The sequence below is a fragment of the Alligator mississippiensis genome, chromosome 13 (genome assembly GCF_030867095.1).
Source record: "Alligator mississippiensis isolate rAllMis1 chromosome 13, rAllMis1, whole genome shotgun sequence".
Taxonomy (NCBI): Eukaryota; Metazoa; Chordata; order Crocodylia; family Alligatoridae; genus Alligator; species Alligator mississippiensis.
In genome coordinates this window covers 11356231-11376063 of record NC_081836.1, presented here as the reverse complement: position 1 = coordinate 11376063, position 19833 = coordinate 11356231, and the positions used below count along the sequence as shown (strand labels likewise).

Here is a 19833-nt window from a genome sequence, read left to right as displayed (position 1 = left end):
AAGCCCCCAGCCTATAAAACCCTGTAGCAGTTTCTGAGCCAAGCCAAACCTAGCAGGCAATAACACTGCTTGAAGATGAAATAAACATTGGACACTTGCAAGAAACATTTGGATGCTTATCTTGCTGGGATCCTTTGACCCTAGCTGATTTCCTGCCTGTTGGGCAGGGGGCTGGACCTAATGATTTTACAAGGTCCCTTCCAGCCTTAATGTGTATGAAATCTATGAAACATATAGGTCATAACAATATAGTTATAAGTACCCTTTTACAACCTAAATAGTGAGATCACAAGGATGCAATCTCAGAAAAAAACCCAAAACAACCACTTTTTGGGCATCTAATCAATCAACAGTCTAGTTTCAATAATTACTCTAGGAATTATTCTCTGCGACAAACTAGGAGATTCTGGGTCAACTTGCAGGAACTAGGATTATGCCTGTATTTGAAAGTAAAACTGTCACAACAAAAATACTCTACAATTCCTGGGAAAAATGATGTTTGACAACCATTTCCCAACGTAGGTGTTGCTAAAACAGTTCAAGCTCTAGGGTTAGCTAGAGGCTAAACAGTTCATTGCCACTTCCTGCCATTCATTAGACAAGATTTAATTTTATACAGTGTCATTTCTAAAATTTTCAGTGAAGGCTGCAAACCCCAAGAGGATGCTTTCATCTGAAACTAAAAATACCACTGTGATGGGCAGGTTATTGACCCTGATAGCCGACAGTGGCTGAAGGGCCAGCAAGTGCCTGAACAGGAATAACAAAAAAGAGCAAGGTACGCCTGTAAAAGTACTGCACCAGATTGCCAATCCTTGGCATTATTTAGCGAAGAAAGGATTCCAGTGACAAGCGGACGGACCACCACCACCCATAAGGCGCAGGAGTCTTATGGGTCCTAGTTTTGGAGAGAATGTAGCAATGGGAAAAGGAGAAACAGAATAATAAACAGGCAGGGACAAGCATTGTGCCTGAATACAAACATTTTAAAGGTCAAATTGCTAAAAAAGGACAAAATGTAATTAATAAAAAATCAGCTATCTTAACTTCTAGTATAACAGAGGAGCTGAAGAGGGCCTACCTTAGCAACTGAAGTATTAGTTTTGAAGTATTTAGACTGTCGGGAACTATGGAGTCAAATCCCTTTGTGACCAACTCTCCCTTCGTCCTTTTAAGAAAAATAAGTGAAGCTCATTATGGTAGATGTAGAGAAGGAATGCGTTCAGGTGGATGCTTAAAAATTACACCTTAAGCACCAAGATCCTTCCTGCTCTGAATGAAGATTCATTACTCCACCACTGCATATTGTTACTGTGCACTGATTATTTGCCACTCTTCAACTTGGAGACAGCTGCATTTCTGTGGTTTTCTATCCAGATGGTTAGTGGAGGTGTTGGAGATTATGTACAGACTATTAAAGTGGGATTAAATGTGTTCTATGAACTATTGCACAAAAGTTGTATTTCTGATTAGTCCTGCCCCAGCAACAGGAAAAGAGGGAAGAGAAAAATAAGCACGCCAAACAATACATTTACAAGTACATTTATTTTGTTGCCCTTATAAGACATACACCTACAAGTTGGGGTTTGTTTGTTTTTTTTTATAAAAAGCACCCAGACAAACTCCAGCAAAGTGCACAGGAAGAGGAATGTCTGAGATCTACAGTATCTTGGTGTTCTGCAGGGACTACTAGAGCACTCCTACTAGACATTATAGGATGAAGAAGAAACATTTCCTCCATGACCTGTCCAGTTAGTATGGATAAATTCCCCTGGCTTTGACAGCAGTTCATAGGTATGAGCACCAAAGTAGTCACGCTGAGCCTAGAAAACAAAATATAAAGAAGCAATACAGTCAAATACTAATGAAATACTATACTTTACCTACCACCTCTGTATATATGTATCTACTTAGTTGTCTTACTGAGTCCATGCCTGTGATATCCAAGTGACATGCATATTTTAAAAGAAATGTGACATTTCAAGTAATACTGATAAACTGAGAGGCAGGATTACAGGCAGTTACAGGTTAGATATGCCTGAAATGTTAAATGTGCTCCATTAAATGATGACAAAGTCATCAGAAAAGAAGATTCAGGAAGAACACAGAATAAGGGAGGAGCAGAAGTACCTGGCTGAGCTACATTTTATTACGCTCAAACAGTATCAAAGAATTTAGATTTGAGGGTGCAGATGAAAAAACATCGCCTCGATGAGGTAACAAATTAGAAAACAGGCCTTTTGTGGCCAATCGTTCACATGCACTGATACTTGGCTACAGAGAATACTAGGAAAGAGTCATGACTTAATTACTGAATAACTGTTGAAGTTATTTGTTCTCAAATTTTAACAAAGGTCCATATAATATTGATTCTCTCAGGCTTATATGCTTTTTAAATCATAGAATCACAGAAGAGAAGGACTGGAAGGGACCTCTAGAGGTCTAGTCCAACCCCCTGGGCCTGACGCAGGATCATCCCTATCCAAACCATGTCAAGCAAATCCTTGTCTAACCTATTACTACACCAGCAACCCTCCCACACAGATACAAAGCACAGCCCCATAACCTGCCATGAGTAAGGCAGGTGGACAATGTCCTACTGCTGCAAGGTTGTTAATCTACGCTCAAGAGATCCCAGGAAAAGGGCCACACCCTCTGCTACAGAGGAAAGCAAAAACCTGCACAGTCTGTAGCAATCTGACCAGGCGTTAAAATTCCTTCCTGACCCTAAATCTGGTTTTACCCTTGAGAGAAAGGGCAAAACTTTCTAGCCAGGAACTCCTAGGTTTTAATCCCTATAAAAGCACTAGCACACCTCGGTCAAAATCCTCTGCCATGGCTACAAGTTACTTCTGATACATGTAATAAAGTTGATCTTCAAATTAATAACAATCACTACTTATATTATAGGGTTTAATTGCACTTGTCATTAAAAGATCACAAAAGGTCATCAGATTAATTATCCCAAATTTACAGATGGGAAACGTGAAAAAATTTTAGTCACGCTAATAGACATACTCTTCTTTGTCCAAGGTTGTCATAGCTTTGTGAAGATAGGCCTTTCAAAGTTAGGCAACTTGAGTTGTATTAGACAACATTAGCCATAATTACTATGCCAGATAGGTGGTAACAAAAGGACTTTTTATCATTATGCTCTTTAGATCAGTATCTAAGCAGCGCTGAACTGTGTTGTTTTTATATTCCACTGACAAAAGCCTGACTGTACTGATGACTCATAACAGGTAGAAATGGAAGACATCTGTTAAATCATCCAATCCATCTTCCAACCAAGGCCAGCTTATTCCCTGCAGCACATGCCAATGAAGGCTCTTTGTCTTGGCAATGTCCAGCTAGAAACTGACTCTCTTTCCCTTCATGATCAGGTGATCTAGAAAAACATGGTGTCAATGGAACTAATGCCACACCATCCAATGTTGTGAAGCTTGTTTTAATGGTTACCTCAAGCAGCTCATGTTCATCTATGAGATCTGCTGCAATTACAAAGAAACGATCTTCCCAACTCCTTCAAGTTCTAAATATTTGCTAAGATGATTTTTCATTTGGGCTAACTACGAGGGCAACCTGGCCACTGCTAACTATGTTCATTAAGTTTGTTAGACCGTGTAACTGGAACACAGAGTTTGTAACAGTTCAAGTGCTTTATTTTTCTCAGACTGAAGTTCAGGCTCAAAAGATTTCTGTGTAGTAGCTCAGGTACTTACCTGAATCAAGTTAGCTGGGAGCATTTCATGCCTGTACCCATCATAGAAAGAAAGTGCTGTGGTGAAGCAGGGCATAGGGATGCCAATCTGGACTCCAGTGCTGATTACATGTCGCCAGGAATCCTGGAAGGGGTTAAGAAGGAAGGAAGAAAGGGAAATGCTTCTTAGCCAGCATCAGATACAGGAGCTAGGTAGGATGTGCTGGGATCCAAACTAATGCCAGTGTTTACTAATAGGCATCACCCCAGATGTCATGAAACCAAACTGGAGCACCATTTCCCAGTCATTTTAGATAAACAAAGGCAGCCCAGAGTGCTGCCCAGAAATACAGAACCAATGAACAAGGTTCCAAACACTAAAAACACAACTGTATACCATGAACATGATCAGGTCTAGACCTCAGGCAGGGAGACTCCTATTTTCATACATAAGGACAACACATTCCAAAACCGCAAAAAGCATAACAGGCTGAGCAGACAAAGAAGCGTTTTCAGCAAACCTAATGAAGCACAGCTCAAAAAACTTCCCAGGGAAAGAAGGGCCAGCACAGTACCACAGAGAGATATGCAGATAGTCCTTTGTCTCAACTTTACATTGGATTTAGTAACATACACAAAATATTCAGTTTCAGTGAACAGAGCTGACAGTCATAAAACAACTCCTTCTACTATTATGAGTAATAAAACAACAGCCAGGCAGACACCCCAGTTATCATTCTGATAGGGCTCATCTCCAACCCAGATCTTGTGAGCAGAGAGTTTAGCACACTGTTGATTCTATGCTACTGCAACGTATCATAATAGAGCCAGAATTTAAATAGCTTCACAATTGTAATCCAAGTTCTGCACAGCAGGTACCTTCCAAGGCAGAACAAATTGTACAGTGGTAAGAGGAAGGTTTCACCGTGTCTGACAAATAGGTTTTAAAAAAAAAAAAAAAAAATCACAATTCTTCCGAATTGCTACATTCTGCCTGAAAGCTTTTACATGACAATGAAGCAGCAGCCTTAGAGTTTATGAGAATGAATAGTGGAGCTTCAAGGATAAGGAACTTGATTTAGAAAGCATTTTATCTGCCTGCAAATTAACTCTAAGGAGCAAATATTAATATATCACGTGGCACTGTGGGATGTACATGGGTAACATTTGAGACTTTACAGCAACTGTAGGTAGTTACCTTTAAAAGCATACATATACTGCATGCAAAGATACAGACACATACACACACGCACACATTCCCAAACTGTCTTGAGATTAAGAGTGCTATATAAAATATGACACCCTGCATTCTCTCCTTTGAAATCTCCCAATACAGATGAAGAGTCATTCTGGGTCACAACTGGAATATGCCACATTTCAAAATTGTTGCATTAGTGATAATCTCTTCCTGGGGCACGCACCTGACAGTTTTCAACAGCTGTCTTAAAGAAGTCATCCAACAGCAGGTTCTGGAGCTCAGGATTTCGGTCAAAAGCATCTTTGATTTTCCCCAGGAACACACTACAGAGGACAGATGCAAAACTGAGATTAGATTTCAGTGGCGGGGGCTGTTAAGTGGCCAAGAATCCAAGGTGCATACGTCTCTGATTAGAAAGGCAGCAAATATGGCTGGGTTCTGTAAATACTGTGCCTACCACTAGCTTTCAAACACCCAAGCCCAGGGAGGAAAAGCAAAGTGAAAACATGAAAAGGAACTCAACAGTGGCTGAGTCATACATGAACCTGGCATTAAGTTGCCCGGGGTCCTGCGTTTGATGTAGGACAATAGCATCCAAGCTGATGAAATGCAAGGATCTTCCCAAGGAGATCTCTGGGTAGGCCAGTCAAGGGTCTCCATCACCTGCACTACATTGTAATGACCCTACGTTGTCCCAAATGTTCCCTTACCTTCGGATGATGCAGCCTCCCCTCCACATCAGTGCAATACCACCATAATTTAATGTCCAGCCAAACTCCTTGGCTGCCTGTCTCAGCAGCATGAAACCTTGAGCATAGGAGATGATCTTAGAGGCATATAGGGCCTGGAGAAACAAACCAACAAATTAAATGACATCCCACAAACTCAGATGGAAGAAACTTGCAATCAGACCCACAAGCAGAGCACACAGACCCAAAAGGCCCACTTAGATGGCTATCTTCCAGGTCTTTGTAAAAAAGACTCACCTGCTCACTTCCAAACTACTACACTGGATAATCTATGCCTTTTAAAACTTACAGCTCAAAAGTAGACTCAGGTCAATATGTCCTTGAAAAAAAAATTCTCTCCAATGTAATTCAGATGGTGACAGTCAAATGTTGGCTATTTTCTTGGCTTACTTTCAAACAACAGGTTGGGTTAGAATTAGAAACAGATGCAGTCAAATCCTCTTTGGTTTTAGTCATGGTGGTTATTTTGGGCACACGCTCCAATCATTTCTCTCAAAACAAAAGGGCACCAGTGAAAGGAATGATGGCAAAACAGCAAGCAGTCTTTTTTCAATCCATCTAAAACAGACCCGGGACATTTATATATCCATACATGAATTAAATTGTCTACTTCTATCTCCTGAAACTTTTGCTAGGCAGATTCTCTTTCTCTGGTCAGCAAATGGGTTCCCCATTAACCAGGTTTTGCTGCGTGCCAGCTGCCACACAGTGGGAAAGAAAGGTAAAACACGGCAGAAGGCAGACAAGCATGATGCCCGATGCTTATGAGCAGGGAGAGCAAGAGCAAAGGGAGCACATGTCCCATGCTAACATTTCTAACGCAGAGGTGTGGCTGGGAGTTACAACCCACCTTGCGAATATCCTCCAGAAATGCCTTCTTGTTTCCACTGAACTGAGTCATTTTGGGACCTTCCAAGAGTTTGCTGGCCTGTACCCTCTCATCCTTGAGAGAAGACAGGCACCGCGCAAAGACAGCTTCACCTTTAAACAAAAGAGGAAAGAGTATTTAGTTAGCTATCACCACCCCAGCTCTAAGGTTCACCTGCATCTGGAGCCCTGGCATGTGGTGAAATGAGGGAAGGAACAAGCATGGAGGAGCTCATGCTTTGAGGGAAGGAGGCCAATGGAAAGGTAAGCTGTCTGGTGGCTTCCACAACATAGGGATTTCCGGTTTCATTATTTGAAAAACAGTGGAAGGAACTACCAGTCCGAAAATGTAGACTGGGATAGAGCAGTATTGGGCAACACTGCCTGGTTTAATCTATTTAAAAAAGGCATGGGGCATCCCCATGACAAAATTCCTGGAAACAATCAACATTTCCCCTTGCTTGCACAAGCTACTTGAATCTTTTGATCTTAGTTCCTTCTATCTTGAAGATGCGACTATGACCATGTCCCGGGAGCATGTGGGAATTGGAGACATAAAGAATATTTGCAAGGTGCTTTGAAGATGAAAAAGTTAGGCAAAGGCCCAGTATCAATCACACTAACTGAACATACTTAAAAAAAAAAAAAAAATCACTCAAACAATGTTTATATATGTGTATACATGTGTGTGTAGACACACACACACACACATATATTATATGCCCCATCAAAAGTTCCCAGCGACTCCACAGCAGCCCTCTGCCCTGCTCTGCCACAGAGCTTTCCTGTGCAGCTGCAGCTGGGGTCTCCATGGAGACTGGCCCCAGCCATGCGCAGGGGTGGCTGGGAAATGGAGTCCACTGCCAACCAGATCCAGCCCACAAGCTGGACTTTGCCTGTCCTTAGTCTAAGAGCTTTATTATTTCTATATGTAGGAAAGGGAGTCTATGTAGGAGAAGCCAATCAATAAAAGTATATCTAATTCCCAGATAAACTGAATGGACAAAAATAAATACTCTTTAGGCGCGTCTACAGTTTGCCCAAGATAATCAATGAAGAAACTGGTAATTTAAACAATTTCCTTCTCAACAAAGCATTTGAACACACCTTTCAAGGGACTGATAGAAAGATGAAGGCAGGGTTGACTTATTATACTGTGCACAATGGACTTTCCTTCTTCCCTTAACACTAGTTCCTGGTTTTGAGAAATCCTTCAAATGCCTCCAAACATGAGTCACAGATTTACAGTGGCTTCTGAACCTTCCCTATACTAAGATTTTCACAGTGCAGCAGTCAGGACTGGCCCCTCCTTTATACTTTTGCCAAAATACTTCCTTCTGCATTGTGGAGCAAGCATGACTCTGCTATACCAGGGAAAAGTCTGCAAGTCACACTGATGCAAGAAAAAACATGTAGCAACTGACTTAAGAATATCCGTGTTTGCACAAGAGCAGTTATGAAGGCCTACCTTCCCTATACATCTCAGCATTACCCCAGGAAACATTCCTGTACCACATGACTACATCCAAGGACTATCTCCACACTCCACTCTTGATCCCTGCAATTGCAAGAGTCCAAAATAAAGGAAACATTACTAAATCAACGGGGGAATGAAAAATTAAACGAAAGCAGAGCTCCAAGTGAGACTAGACCTCTGTTATGTTCAAATTATTCAGGAAATAACTTGCTGGCAGCTGCAGCCCTTTGTAAACAGCTCCTTTGTTGCAATGCAGTCCAGCTTCTGTGATGAGCTGGATTCAGCAGGCCACAGAGGCAGCAATCAGTAAAGTTGATCTTTTTTTTACAAACCAAGATAAAAAAAAGAGGGAAAAGGAGACAGAGAAGAGAACACAAAAATAAAGCACAGACAACAGAGAGAGAACCTGTTCAGCCACTTCATTCACCTGCCCACAGGGAGGGCTCATAAACCCTCAGTAACACAGGTTGGGGGTTGATTCCTGACACACTTGCAGTGTCATAACTACTTTAAAAAAAATCAGGCTAAGACAACTGTGGGTGGGGGGGTAATTACACAGATATCAGTGTGGGTAATTCTCCAAAGTGATTTAGGCACATTATCCAAACCTGCTGATGTCGCTGGAAGGACTCCCACTTTGACACTGGATCAGGCTGTAAGCTAGCTATAAGGGCTAACAAAAAACCTATTTGCAGCATATGGAGATAATGCAAGAGACTCTCGTGGTGCGAAATGGAGGCTTTCAAGCTCAACCACTGATATCCATCCCCAAGGTATCTGGCAGTAACGTCGCTCAAGTCATAGCGAGGGCACAGGTTAAATTTCCCCGTCTAGTCAAAATGACCCTACATCCGCCAAGAAGTACCAAAGCAATCACAGAGAATATAGGTGAAAGGAAAGTATATGGGGATGGGGAAAATGACCGTCTGGGACAATGAATGTTTCCATACAGCTGGGGCAGAACAGAAGCTTTACACCTTTCCCAGAAGTGTGAGGGGCATCAGTACAGGGGCAAAGAGGAAGGATTATTGGGAAGAGCACAAAACCACACTAGAGTGGGAGCGATCTTCTCAACTCTCTACTCATTTCTCATGTGAACCCTAACATTAACTCACTTTTCTACTTGTGGACATAGCAAACAGCATGGCATGGACAAAAGGTGCCTCGATAGCCAAAGGAGGCCTGGAGAAATGGCTAGGAAAAACACCCACAAAGGATACATGAAGAACAATGAGCAATTTGCCTCTCCCCCATATCTGCTCTCAAAGGGCAAAAGGACCTACACTAGTAGACTAGAGATAAGAGCCTTGCCCTGGGCTGGTCTCCGATGTTGCTGTGCCTCAGCATGCTTCATCACAAGCTTGCTCTGAGAGGTATAGATCAAGACACAAGGTTATAACACAAAGCCACCTACCAATCAGTGTGACAGGGACTCCGTACTCCAGAGCCGAGATAGCCGTCCACTTCCCTGTGCCTTTTTGCCCTGCACTGTCCCTGATTTTTGGGAGCAGGTGTTTGCCGTCAGGGTTCTTGAACTTGAGAATGTTGGCTGTGATTTCAATCAGGAATGAGTCCAGCTCCGTCTTATTCCATTCCTCAAATGCCTTGGAAGCACAAACAAAGGGAATGCAGGTGGCACACTCACTCCAGGTCAATTTGCCGGCTCCTCTTCAAACATACAGATCTTAGCCACGTTGCTAGGTCACTACTTGGGAGCCTCGAACTGGAACCATCACATCCTCAGGTTAGGGGCACCTCAGACACAGAGCTGCAAAGTAGCCATCTCTAAACAGCGACGTGCTGGCATGCTCTGGCCTGCTGCCTATAAGCTTGGGCTGTCTGAGGGAAGTGCAACCACCTTTCCACTTAATCCCATGACACAATGCTTTCAGCCAGTAATAGACAACCCCTGGCATAGGTGCCAGAGCACGGCAAACGAAGGGATTTTGCTTGGCACTTGTGCCTCAGGCAGAAGAGCAGGGAAGGAAAATCAGGGCAATGCTGCCACAACAAGGATTAGGCTCCTTGCGCTCCCCCACCATCCACCCCGGCACACCAACATCTTACAAATTGAGGCTGTAAGTGTTTTTAGCACTGTGACCAAAAATACTGCCAACTCCTATTTTAAGCTATTCTCTTGGTTCATTTGAGAACCATTCAACACTCACAAAGAGCTACCTGCCCCATACTGAATTCTACCCTGCCTCAAGGGTTCTTTGGGATCTCTCTTATTAGCTTCATTAGCATTTTCAGACCGAGCCAATGAACAACAGAGACGTTACTCAAAACACTTCACACACTTTCCCAAGACAGACTCCTTCCCAGGAAAAACGGAATTGAGGAATGAAGGATCTCAGGTAACAGTTAAAATCATTCAGGTTTGACACCCTGCAGCTACCTGCCTCAGTTGAATACTATGATTTGGGTTCCTGAGCCTCACCGAAACTGTTAAGGCGATTTTACTGCAGATGTTGCTCTCGTGGCAGAGCAGCTACTCACTGAGGTCCAAGGCAGAGGAGAAGCAGATCGGGAAAGACACACACATCATAGCTCACCTTTGCCATTTCATCGTGTTCCATGCCCAGGACATCCTTCATCAGGTGGTAGGCCTCACAAATCAGCTGCATGTCTCCATATTCGATCCCATTGTGTACCATCTTCACAAAGTGCCCGGCGCCTTCATCTCCCACCTGCCCAAGACATAAGGCTTCTTTAAGGATGCTGCTGCTGACCTTTAGTACCTGCCCACAGGTTTAATCTTTGCTTCACATCTGTCAGAGTAGTACTGATTAAAAGTGCTCCGGAACACTACACCCCCCTATATGACTTCAGACAAAGCATACCCAGCAACACTGCATAGTTTTCCCATGTTATTTTCCCAATGTACTTCTTCTCTAGACCACAGGAAAAGTGAAGTCTTGCAGAACAATAAATCTGACTGGCATGCAGCAAGCTAAAGAATCAGTGCAATAAGCAGCCCTGTTTTCTTGAAGGAAGTTTTAGTTGCATCTGTGAGAAGGACATACACCAACTGGAGCAGCCTGACCACACAAGCAATGGTTCCAACCACCTCACCAGATGGAGCAATGCCAGTAAGTACTTGCCCAGTCACAGCAGGGTTCTCCAGTTCCCACTTTAGCAGCAATGCTTTGAAATATTGTCTTGATGTGAGGCCTGCAGAGAGGAGTAGTACAGCTCAGTAGCTTGGCAAAGGGCAGTAACACTGCAACAGAAATCTACTGGTGCCACACAAATCTACTGGTGTGTCACTGTGACTGACTTCCAGTCCAGAGAGAGGGAAGGGATATTTGCTGTTTGGCAACACCGCTACAAGACATCTCCTTCATCACATAAATAAAAGCAGGAGGACTCTGTAATTAACCACCAGATGCAAGAAATGGAAAACAGCCCATGCTGTTTATCTATTGAGTGTCCTCCAGATGAGGTCTTCAATGTTTTTCACAGGGTAAGCATTATCACCACCATTCTGCAGATGGAAAAACTAAGGAAGAGAGGGGTTGAATGACACAGCCAAGGTCGTGCAGGTCATCAGTGGCACAGCCCAGATCTCAACCCAGGTTCTGGCTTCACTGTCCCATGCTCTAACTGTAGGATCAGCGTGAGGTGCTTTAGAGGAGCAGACAGAAGGGACTTAATGACAGCTTACTGGGAGGTTAAAAATAGTATAACTGTAGTGCCTAGAAACCCAAGTCACAGACAAGCACAGAACAAGAAAAAGTGTGCCCATTAGATAACGCGGAAGGACATCAAATCAGGAGCAGGTGAAGGGAGCTATCGGGAGGCGTGTGGGAAGAGTAAGGAAAGCAGGCAGACAAGGACAGAGTTCCAGGGGAAGGTGGAAAAAAAAGGACCCGTCTTCACCTAAGTGTTTAAAAGCTAAACAAAACCTGGAGAGCAGAGATTACAGCCGTCACTATGATCTTTGCATCATCAAGCTGGAACAGGCTGATTTGGGAGGCACAGCCAGTGCAAAGCGTCAGGATTTTTGAGATTTGCTTAAGCTGCCCCTCCCTTGAACTGAAATTAAGCCTGGAAGAGGAAACCTCACTCCATTGGAGCATCAGTACAGGGGCAAAACTGGGAGAGAGTCGGAAACAAATCCTGAAGCAGCTGTTGCTTGCAAACCCTTTTAGTGGCCTGGGGTAGAAGAAGGTGCTGGGTTGAGAGCCCAGCTTATGTGCAAGAGTTCATACACTTTGTGACAGTTCGAGGACACAGAAACTGAGCTCGCCTTTGAGATTCCCAAAAGACACAATAAAGGGATTAGGACTCTTGGCTGGTCATCTGCCCTATTCACTTACCCCACAACACTGTTCTGTACTTCTGGTGACACCTCCTAAAACCCACGGAGAAGAACATTGGACAAGGTTTGCCCAGCGTGCAGAGCCAGCGCTGCTGTGACCTCAGCTAAGTTGGACAATCCAAGCCCCCAGGACAGCTGATGCTTAAGTATCTCTTTAATGCGCGCACACACACAACCCCAGAAGTGTAGTTAGCAGATGACCTGCTGGCAGAATAAGCAGATGAAGAGGCAAAGGCTGACACTTACCAAGCCTCTTTGGCTCCTCCTGGCATAAGGGAAGGACCATATCTGGCACCCTCCTCTCCACCACTAACGCCACTTCCTACGAATAGGATGCCCTTGGCCTGGAGTTCCTTGCAGCGCCTCTGAATGACAGACACAGAGAAAAGTTATCCAACAAATGGGCATTTTCTGAAACAACCAGAGATGGATGGCTTACGGGACAAACATAAAAGAGCTATAGGCATAAATAACACCATTTAGGCCCAAGATTATTTTTTTCAGTTCTGCTTTGGCCAGGGCAGTGCTTGGTGCTAGAGAGGAACTTGCACACGCGCTGCCCTCTGAATGTTAAGAAACTTCCCTTTGTTCCCCCCCCCAAATGGGCCCCTGCAAAGACCAGAGAGATAAAAGGTCCGTTTGTTCAACAATCCCATTTCTAGGAAGACAGAGCCATCCGCAAACCATTCCCAGCACATCCACCACGAACAAGAGGATTAAGGCAACCAGGCTCAGGCTCACCGTGGTGTCCCTGTATTCAGAATTGCCCCCGTCGATGATGATGTCTCCGGTTTCCAGCAGCGGCACCTGCAACCACAAAGGAAAAGCCCGTTGGTATCTGCCAAGAAGCAGCTTCCACCCGTCGACCTGGGAGCGCTCGGGGCCGGTAAAGCCCCCCAAACGCTCTGCAACAAGGGACATTAGAGCCCAGCCCCTCGCTTACGGGATTTTGCTCATAGGTTCAGCCCTCCCCCACCCCCCCAGCGCAAACGCTGAGCCCTGCCCTGCCCTGCCCTGCCCTGCTGCGAAGTCCCTTCGGGCAGGCCACCCCGGGCAGGCAGGGCAGGAAGGGGAGCAGAGGGCGGGAGCAGCGGCAGCTTTGGCCCCTGGGAAGGAAGGAAGGAAGCGGGTCTTACCAGCTTCTCGATGAAATCATCCACGGCGCTTCCCGCTTTCACCAGCAAGATGATGCGTCGGGGCCTCTTCAGCTTGGAGACCATCTCCTCCAGGCTGCGAGCCCCGATCACTTTGGTTCCCTTGGCCTCCTTGGCCAGAAACGCCTCCACCTTGGACACCGTCCTGTTGAAGGCGCAGACCTGGCAGGGGAGGGGGGGGGTCAGGCTACGCCACGGGCCGGTGTTTCTCGTGGGGCTGCCCACAGGTGAGGCCCCGCCCCGCGCCGCGCCGACGAGGCCCCGGCCCGGCCCGGCCCGGCCCAGCCCGCACTCACCACGAAGCCGTGGTCGTTCATGTTCAGCACCAGGTTCTGGCCCATCACGGCCAGGCCGATCAGCGCGATGTCGGCTCTGAGGGGAAGGAGAAGGCGGCGACGGCGTTAGCGAGTCCGACCCCCCCCGGGCTCCCCGCGGGGCCCGACGCAGCCGAAGGGGAGACGGGAAGCGAGCGCCCCCCACCCCCGCTCCCTCCCCCACTCACTGGGCCATGGCGATGGCGATACGTCTCCGGCGGCGGCTCCTGCCAAATCACCGCGACCCGCGACCGCTCCCCAACCCTGCTCTCATCGCCCCGCCCCGCCCCGCGCGAGGGGCGGAGCCGCGCTCCCATTGGCTGCTGCCCAGTCCCTGGCTCAGGCGTGATGAGCGGAGCGCCGAGCGACTCGCCCCTTAAAGGCGAAGGCGCCTCTTGACAGGAGGGGGCGGGGCAGCCCGGAGCCCCGGGACGAGGTGGGGTCCGGCCCAGGGACAAAGGATGATTCAAGTTGGGCGCAATAAGGGGGGCCCCGAATAGGGACCCCAGGAAGAGCGCAGGCAGTGGTCGCAGGCAGGCCCATTTCACCTGCCAGAAGCCCAGGGGCCTCTCGTGGAAGGAGGGAGGGCCGTGCGAACACAGCAGCTCATTCCCAGAGACAAATCCTGGTTTCTCTGCAAGGGAGGGCGGGCACAGGTCGACCAGGGCCCCGAGAGGGGACAGGGATCGGGGTGCCCAGCCTCCCGGGTCTGCCCCCAGTAACATCACTCTGCTGGTGATCCGGGAGACTGGTGTTGTGACGGGGAGGAACAGTACAATTAATTGCGTTGCGGCACATCGGGAGGGAAAAAACCTCCCAGAATCACTGTGTTGAGAGCTGCCAGCTGACTGAAGTAAAGCTCAATGGGCAGCGCCTACACACCCACCCGGGGCCGCAAACAAACTATGAACTGTTGGTCTGACCCAGGATGCACCCGCTGCCCACGTCCTCAAACGTCTGTACGACAACTAGGAGTGCCAGTGAAGGCAGCCTGAGCGTACAGGAGACAAGACAGCTGCAGAAGCAGCTCAGACATCAGAGGTTTCTTAAATGGCAAGGATCTGGGGAACAAGGCAGTGTAAAAACAAGTCCCGGAAAGCAAGAAGCACGCAGGATGCCTGCTGATGCACTGGTTGTACCTTTATTGTTTCACCTCGTTCACTAACAGTTCAGTGGTGCAAGGTTACCATACACAGTTAGATAATATCTGCATTGCACACCTAAGGCTATACAGCAAATGGATCAGAATTAGTACAAATACGTGAACTCTATTTACATTTGTATACCCAAGCTCCAAACATCGGATATATTTACAAAATAAAACATGGAAATGAAAATCAGAAATTAATCATGTACAGTGTTGCTGATACACTCCTTTCGCTGGGACGAGATCAGTGTTCAAAGAGACTTGTTCGAGAAGGCCACTTACACTATGGTGTGCACACTGTGTATGGATGGGCAGCGTGGGGAGATGGAAACCTGGGTTCAAAAGTCTGTGTTCCAGTGCAACAGCTTTCTTATGTCCAAAGTCAAGAATGTCAACAGACTTCACACAGAGTATGAACAAGCAGAGTGAAAATTAAGACCTGATCTCAAGAAGTGGTAAGAACCCCCGACTGCCCAATTCTCCACTCCCACAGGAAGCAGGGGTAGCTCAGCACTGATCGCATCAGGCCATTAATTTGGTAACATTAAAACAGAAGAGCCGTGACCTCCACACCCTCCACTTCCTGGTCTACTTGAGCTAAACGGTTGGAAAATTCATATGGACACTGACAATCAATCGCCTGTTTAGTGTTCAGTTGTTTTTGGTCTGCAATACCGAGAACTTATAAATGGCCTTCTGAACAAAAAATCTCCCTCCTGTTCTTGAACAGCTCATGTTTTTTAACAAGGAAGCACAAAATTAATACATTCCTGCTACATACAGTACAGTTCAGACCACATACTGGGGTAATTAGCCACAATGGAGATGCAACGCACACAAGTTAGAGTCCCATTTAAAATACATTCAACAAACCTTCCAAGAACAGCAGCATTAGTATCCTTCATTCAAGCAGCAGGTTAACAACTGCATTTTAACACAAGGGAAGAAAACCGACAGAACTCAAACTAAGGCTGTATAACACCAGAATGATGCATATGCATAGGCAGTATTAGTCGGTTGCAGAGTACCAGTGGGTGCTATACCCAAGCTAATCCTCTTCCTTATCTAATGTGCAATTAATTACAGATGTATAAATATACAATACATTACATAAAATTAAATCCCTGTAAATTAGGTAACAAGCAGCAAAAAATAAAGTCTTTGCTTTGAAATACTTCACTGACCAGTACTAGGGAATTTCAATGTGGGCTAGACAAACCTTCCCAGTGGTTTGAAGATAACATCCCCTTCCTGCCTGCATTTCAAAAGGGAAGGAGTTTCGTAAAAACTAAAAAAAGTCCTTTAAAGTGCATCTTTAAAATCAAGTCAGGGAAGTGCAGTTCTAAAATGAAACGCCTTGTTTGGAACTCTGACACCAGAGCTCTTGGCACTGGCATTATACGTCATTTTTCCCTTTCACTCAATAATGAAGTTAAAAAGCCCAAGTGAGATGCGTGATTTCTCCCAATCTTTAACTTCCCCCAAACAACCGCCCTTTTGGAAAAGCACTCATGCTCAATAGGTTGGCTGGCCCATGGCATGGGGCTCGTCTCCAGCAGCATGGCCCGAGAGCTGGCTGACTCCAGGTCCCCAGCTGCCTTCAGTGCAACTTGCACAGCAGTTCAGTTGGGTTTTTAAACCTCATGAGAGGACAGCATAGCAATTTCCCCTCTCTGCTTTGTTTCTCCACAGAATTTTTAGCTCTTTGGGCTACATCAAGAGCTGCTAAAACCATTATGGATTTTAGTTTCCTTAAGAAAGACCTGAATTGTTCCTATTTCTGATATAAAAGACCAGGAAAGGCCATGTTCCAGGGCAAACCTTGATTAGTGGCAAGATGATCCAAAAGGACATCCGTCATGCCCTGTACTTTGAGCCTGGAAGTGGCAATGCCTACCCTAAAAGACAAGAATCCCTTTTGTTACAAAGTCTGGGGCCTTAAGAAATTTAGGAACTTAAAAAAAAAAAATAGAACTTTGCACTTCTAATCGTCTGTGACCCATTGGTGGATCCAGCCATGAGAAGCTGCCTCAAGTCCTCAAGAGAACAGACTGGCATTCGTGCAATCCATCTGTAACGTGTCCAGGCATGCTGGGCACCCACCTGGCACATCCACTTTCTAAGGAGTGTTTCCTTAACCCCATTCAAATCCAGTCGTTCTAGTGAGATTTCAATTCAATTTGCTCTCCAACTTCTGGCCTATCCAAAGCAAAGACTTTGCAAACTAGTTTTGTTCTAGTTAAAACAAAATAAAAATGTTCTCAGTGCGTCACATAATGCCACTGTCATCACCATCCTCCTTCCCCTCCTTGCACATGCCCCACCTTCATCAATGAAGGCGGCAGCAGCAGCAGCAGCAACTTGGTGCATAAAACTAGCCTCTAAATCAGTCTTAAAACAGTCTGGAAATCTGCTCAGCTCCAAGCACAGGGAGCTTCTCTCTGGCAGTCCCGTTTGTGCCCACACTGGAAGTGCATATTGTGTCCACTACATAACAAAGAAACACGAGCACTGGGTTAGAGTCAAACGCAATTAAAGAACAATGTTACAGACAAAAAGAAAAAAAAACCTTCTGTGCAATGCTCTGGGGTCCCCCTGGTGCCCCTGCAGATGCCAGCTTTGGAAGGAGTTTTAAAGGGCTGCAGGAGACAGGCTGAGCATGTTACTGTTCTGAAAGATACACAGATGTGTCCTAGCAAGAATTGTTCTCCATCTTCCTGCTCCTTTTTAATGTATGCTTTGGGAAGGGAGGCAGGGCACAGTGTACTGCATTTTGCTGCACAACCAAAGCTGAGCATAACAATGGCATGAAGTTGATCTACTGAGAATCCTTCACATGCGCTTCTAGCCACAGAACCTCCAGTGGGCTGTGTGGTTCAGTGCAGATGAGCGACCTGAATGGAAACCATCTTCTGGGGTGAAGGGATGAGATCCACCCTGCCCTGGATGTGCCCTAGACAATCAGTGGAATTAAACCCCCTCTATCCTGAGGGCTGTGACCCTAAGGATGACATCTCTGTATCTCGCCTCGTTCCATACCAGCTTTTTCACTGCCTATGAGGGAGCCAAGGAAGTACAGCAGAGGCATTCTAAAGGACATTAAAAATAATTTGCCTGCAGCCACCTAAAATCACACCTGGGAAAATGAGTTCACCTCCCTGGGAAAGGAAACTCACTTGGCCACTGGTAAGAGGAGACAACTGTTTGCTTAAGACAGATCCTGTATCATCACATGGACAACAGATCTCCGATCAATTATTACACCCAGGTGACCAAGATGAGGCGTCTGCTTGGTCTCTGTTCAGAAAGGACCATTTCCCTGTCCACAGAATGTAGAGGGCTTAGAGACAGCTGAGGACATGAGGATGAGGAGGTGTGCAAATAAATTTGATATTTATTCCCACGAGAAGCCAAGACTTCCCACCCTGGAGCATGCAGTGGCTGGAAAATATGCCAAGCACTGTGCTTTTAAAAGGGGATGGTGGAGAGAGGACGCTGGCCTGTGGCCAGATTGGCCATCACCTGAATTTCAGGAAGGAGGGCTGCATGCATGAGGTGGGCATGAGGAAGAGCTCACTTGACAAGCCTCAGCTTGACTTCCCAGGCCATTGCGATATCTGGTTTGAAGGTTTTCTGTGGTGGGAAAAGCGAGTGCCCATGCTACTGGCACTCTCACAAGCCAAAAGCAAGACAGAGAGAAGGGAATCATTGCCCCCTTCTGGTTACTTCCTGCATATGTTCCAGGAAGCAACCCCTTGGGATTTTTCAGTATCATACTTTTGTCGTTGGTGTGCTCATGTGGCACACTCTCCCTTCCCAAGCACAGAGGATGTAGTCACGCTGCCTGCATAGGGTTCTCTCTGCTCAGCTCAACTGCAGAACAGCGGGAGCTAATGCTTAGGGAGATATCCAGCTAGAAAGTGCCCATCGACTGCCCCTACCCATTGCAAGAGCCCAAGCAGAAGTTCCTTCCAGCCAGTTGCTACACCTCTGACTCTGCTCCTCCTCCCCTTGCTCTACATAGCAGCAGATATTGCTTTGGCCCTGTGCAGCACCAAAAGCTCCTTCATCTCCCAGTGGAACCCAAATTCCTAGACAAGTGCGAAGTCCAGCCTGGACAGGAAGCCTTTTCCTATGTGCCAGCTTCCGCAAGGAATCCAGTTAGGCAGGACCCAGAAAGTCTGAGGAACTGCTGCAGTTTGCACCTGGGTAATGCCATGTCTTGACACTTAGAAGGAACCACTTTCCTTAGCCTACGACCCATGTCCTGAGGGCAGTATTGTGGGTACCACGAAGACACAAATAAATAATAAACCTAAAGCGCTTCAGACAGAGAGACAACACTGAGGACAGTGGTAGAGACACCACGCAATCAGTCAGGATGGGAAACCAACCCTTTTAAGGAAAAAACCAAAAAGAAATCACTTGGTTTTTGTTTGAAGTTGTGCATAATCGCCGCGTCCCTTTTCCAGGTTTTTTTTTCCTGTTTTGTTTGGCCACATGCTACTAGTAGAATTCTCAGCGCAGGTGGAAAGAAAAACAGGGGGGTTAGAATAGCTAGAAAAAGTGCCAAGGGGCTCGGGGAGGAAGGGAGAGTTAAGCCACAGGATTACATACAAGAGAAACCGTCAAGAATCACAAAGAGAAATGAGAGGTAACACTTTATCTATCTGAAGGCGCGTTAGAGAGAACGGGGGAGAACGTTACACGGACTCAGTACTTCATCTGGCCCGTGCGTCTTCGGGCCAGTTTCGACCTGTACGGAACAGAGAAGAAAAGGTGCTGTTAAGCTTGGCATTGTCTCCAGAGACCTGTTATTCCTCCTTTCCCACTGCCAAGTTGTGCTTGCCTACCTGCCCCCCATTCTGCCCTTGCAGCCTGCATGTGCTGCCCCAGGCTCCAA

The 19833-nt window shown here is 46.2% G+C and overlaps 2 protein-coding genes across 7 annotated transcripts in view; both read right to left on the bottom strand.

Annotated features, from left to right (window-relative positions):
* Nucleotides 1-1526: 1526 nt before the first annotated feature.
* Nucleotides 1527-14079, bottom strand: PGD (phosphogluconate dehydrogenase). The gene is made up of 13 exons (XM_014610417.3): nt 13972-14079; nt 13766-13841; nt 13452-13631; nt 13057-13122; nt 12562-12680; nt 11096-11165; nt 10547-10681; nt 9406-9595; nt 6498-6628; nt 5609-5742; nt 5122-5221; nt 3723-3845; nt 1527-1823 (listed from the first exon to the last, which is right to left on the bottom strand). Exons 1-13 carry the CDS (start codon nt 13977-13979, stop codon nt 1704-1706), a joined length of 1452 nt encoding a protein of 483 aa, XP_014465903.1. The 5' UTR covers nt 13980-14079; the 3' UTR covers nt 1527-1703.
* An 826-nt stretch (nt 14080-14905) lies between these two features.
* KIF1B (kinesin family member 1B) overlaps nt 14906-19833 on the bottom strand; it is a 142893-nt gene continuing 137965 nt past the window's right edge. For all 6 annotated transcript variants that reach the window (XM_019493828.2, XM_019493831.2, XM_019493830.2 and 3 more), the window contains one exon: nt 14906-19686. In XM_019493828.2, the coding sequence (XP_019349373.1) occupies nt 19644-19686 (43 nt within the window). In that variant the 3' untranslated portion in view covers nt 14906-19643. The remainder of the gene's footprint in view (nt 19687-19833) is intronic.

Excerpts from the sequence above, each read along its gene's own strand:
- PGD (XM_014610417.3), bottom strand. Across the intron at positions 6,629-9,405 it reads AGTCCCTGTCACACTGATTG|GTGAAGCTGTCTTTGCGCGG; the intron begins GTAGGTGGCTTT and ends TTTTGTTTAAAG. Across the intron at positions 1,824-3,722 it reads TCCCAGCTAACTTGATTCAG|GCTCAGCGTGACTACTTTGG; the intron begins GTAAGTACCTGA and ends TTTGTTTTCTAG.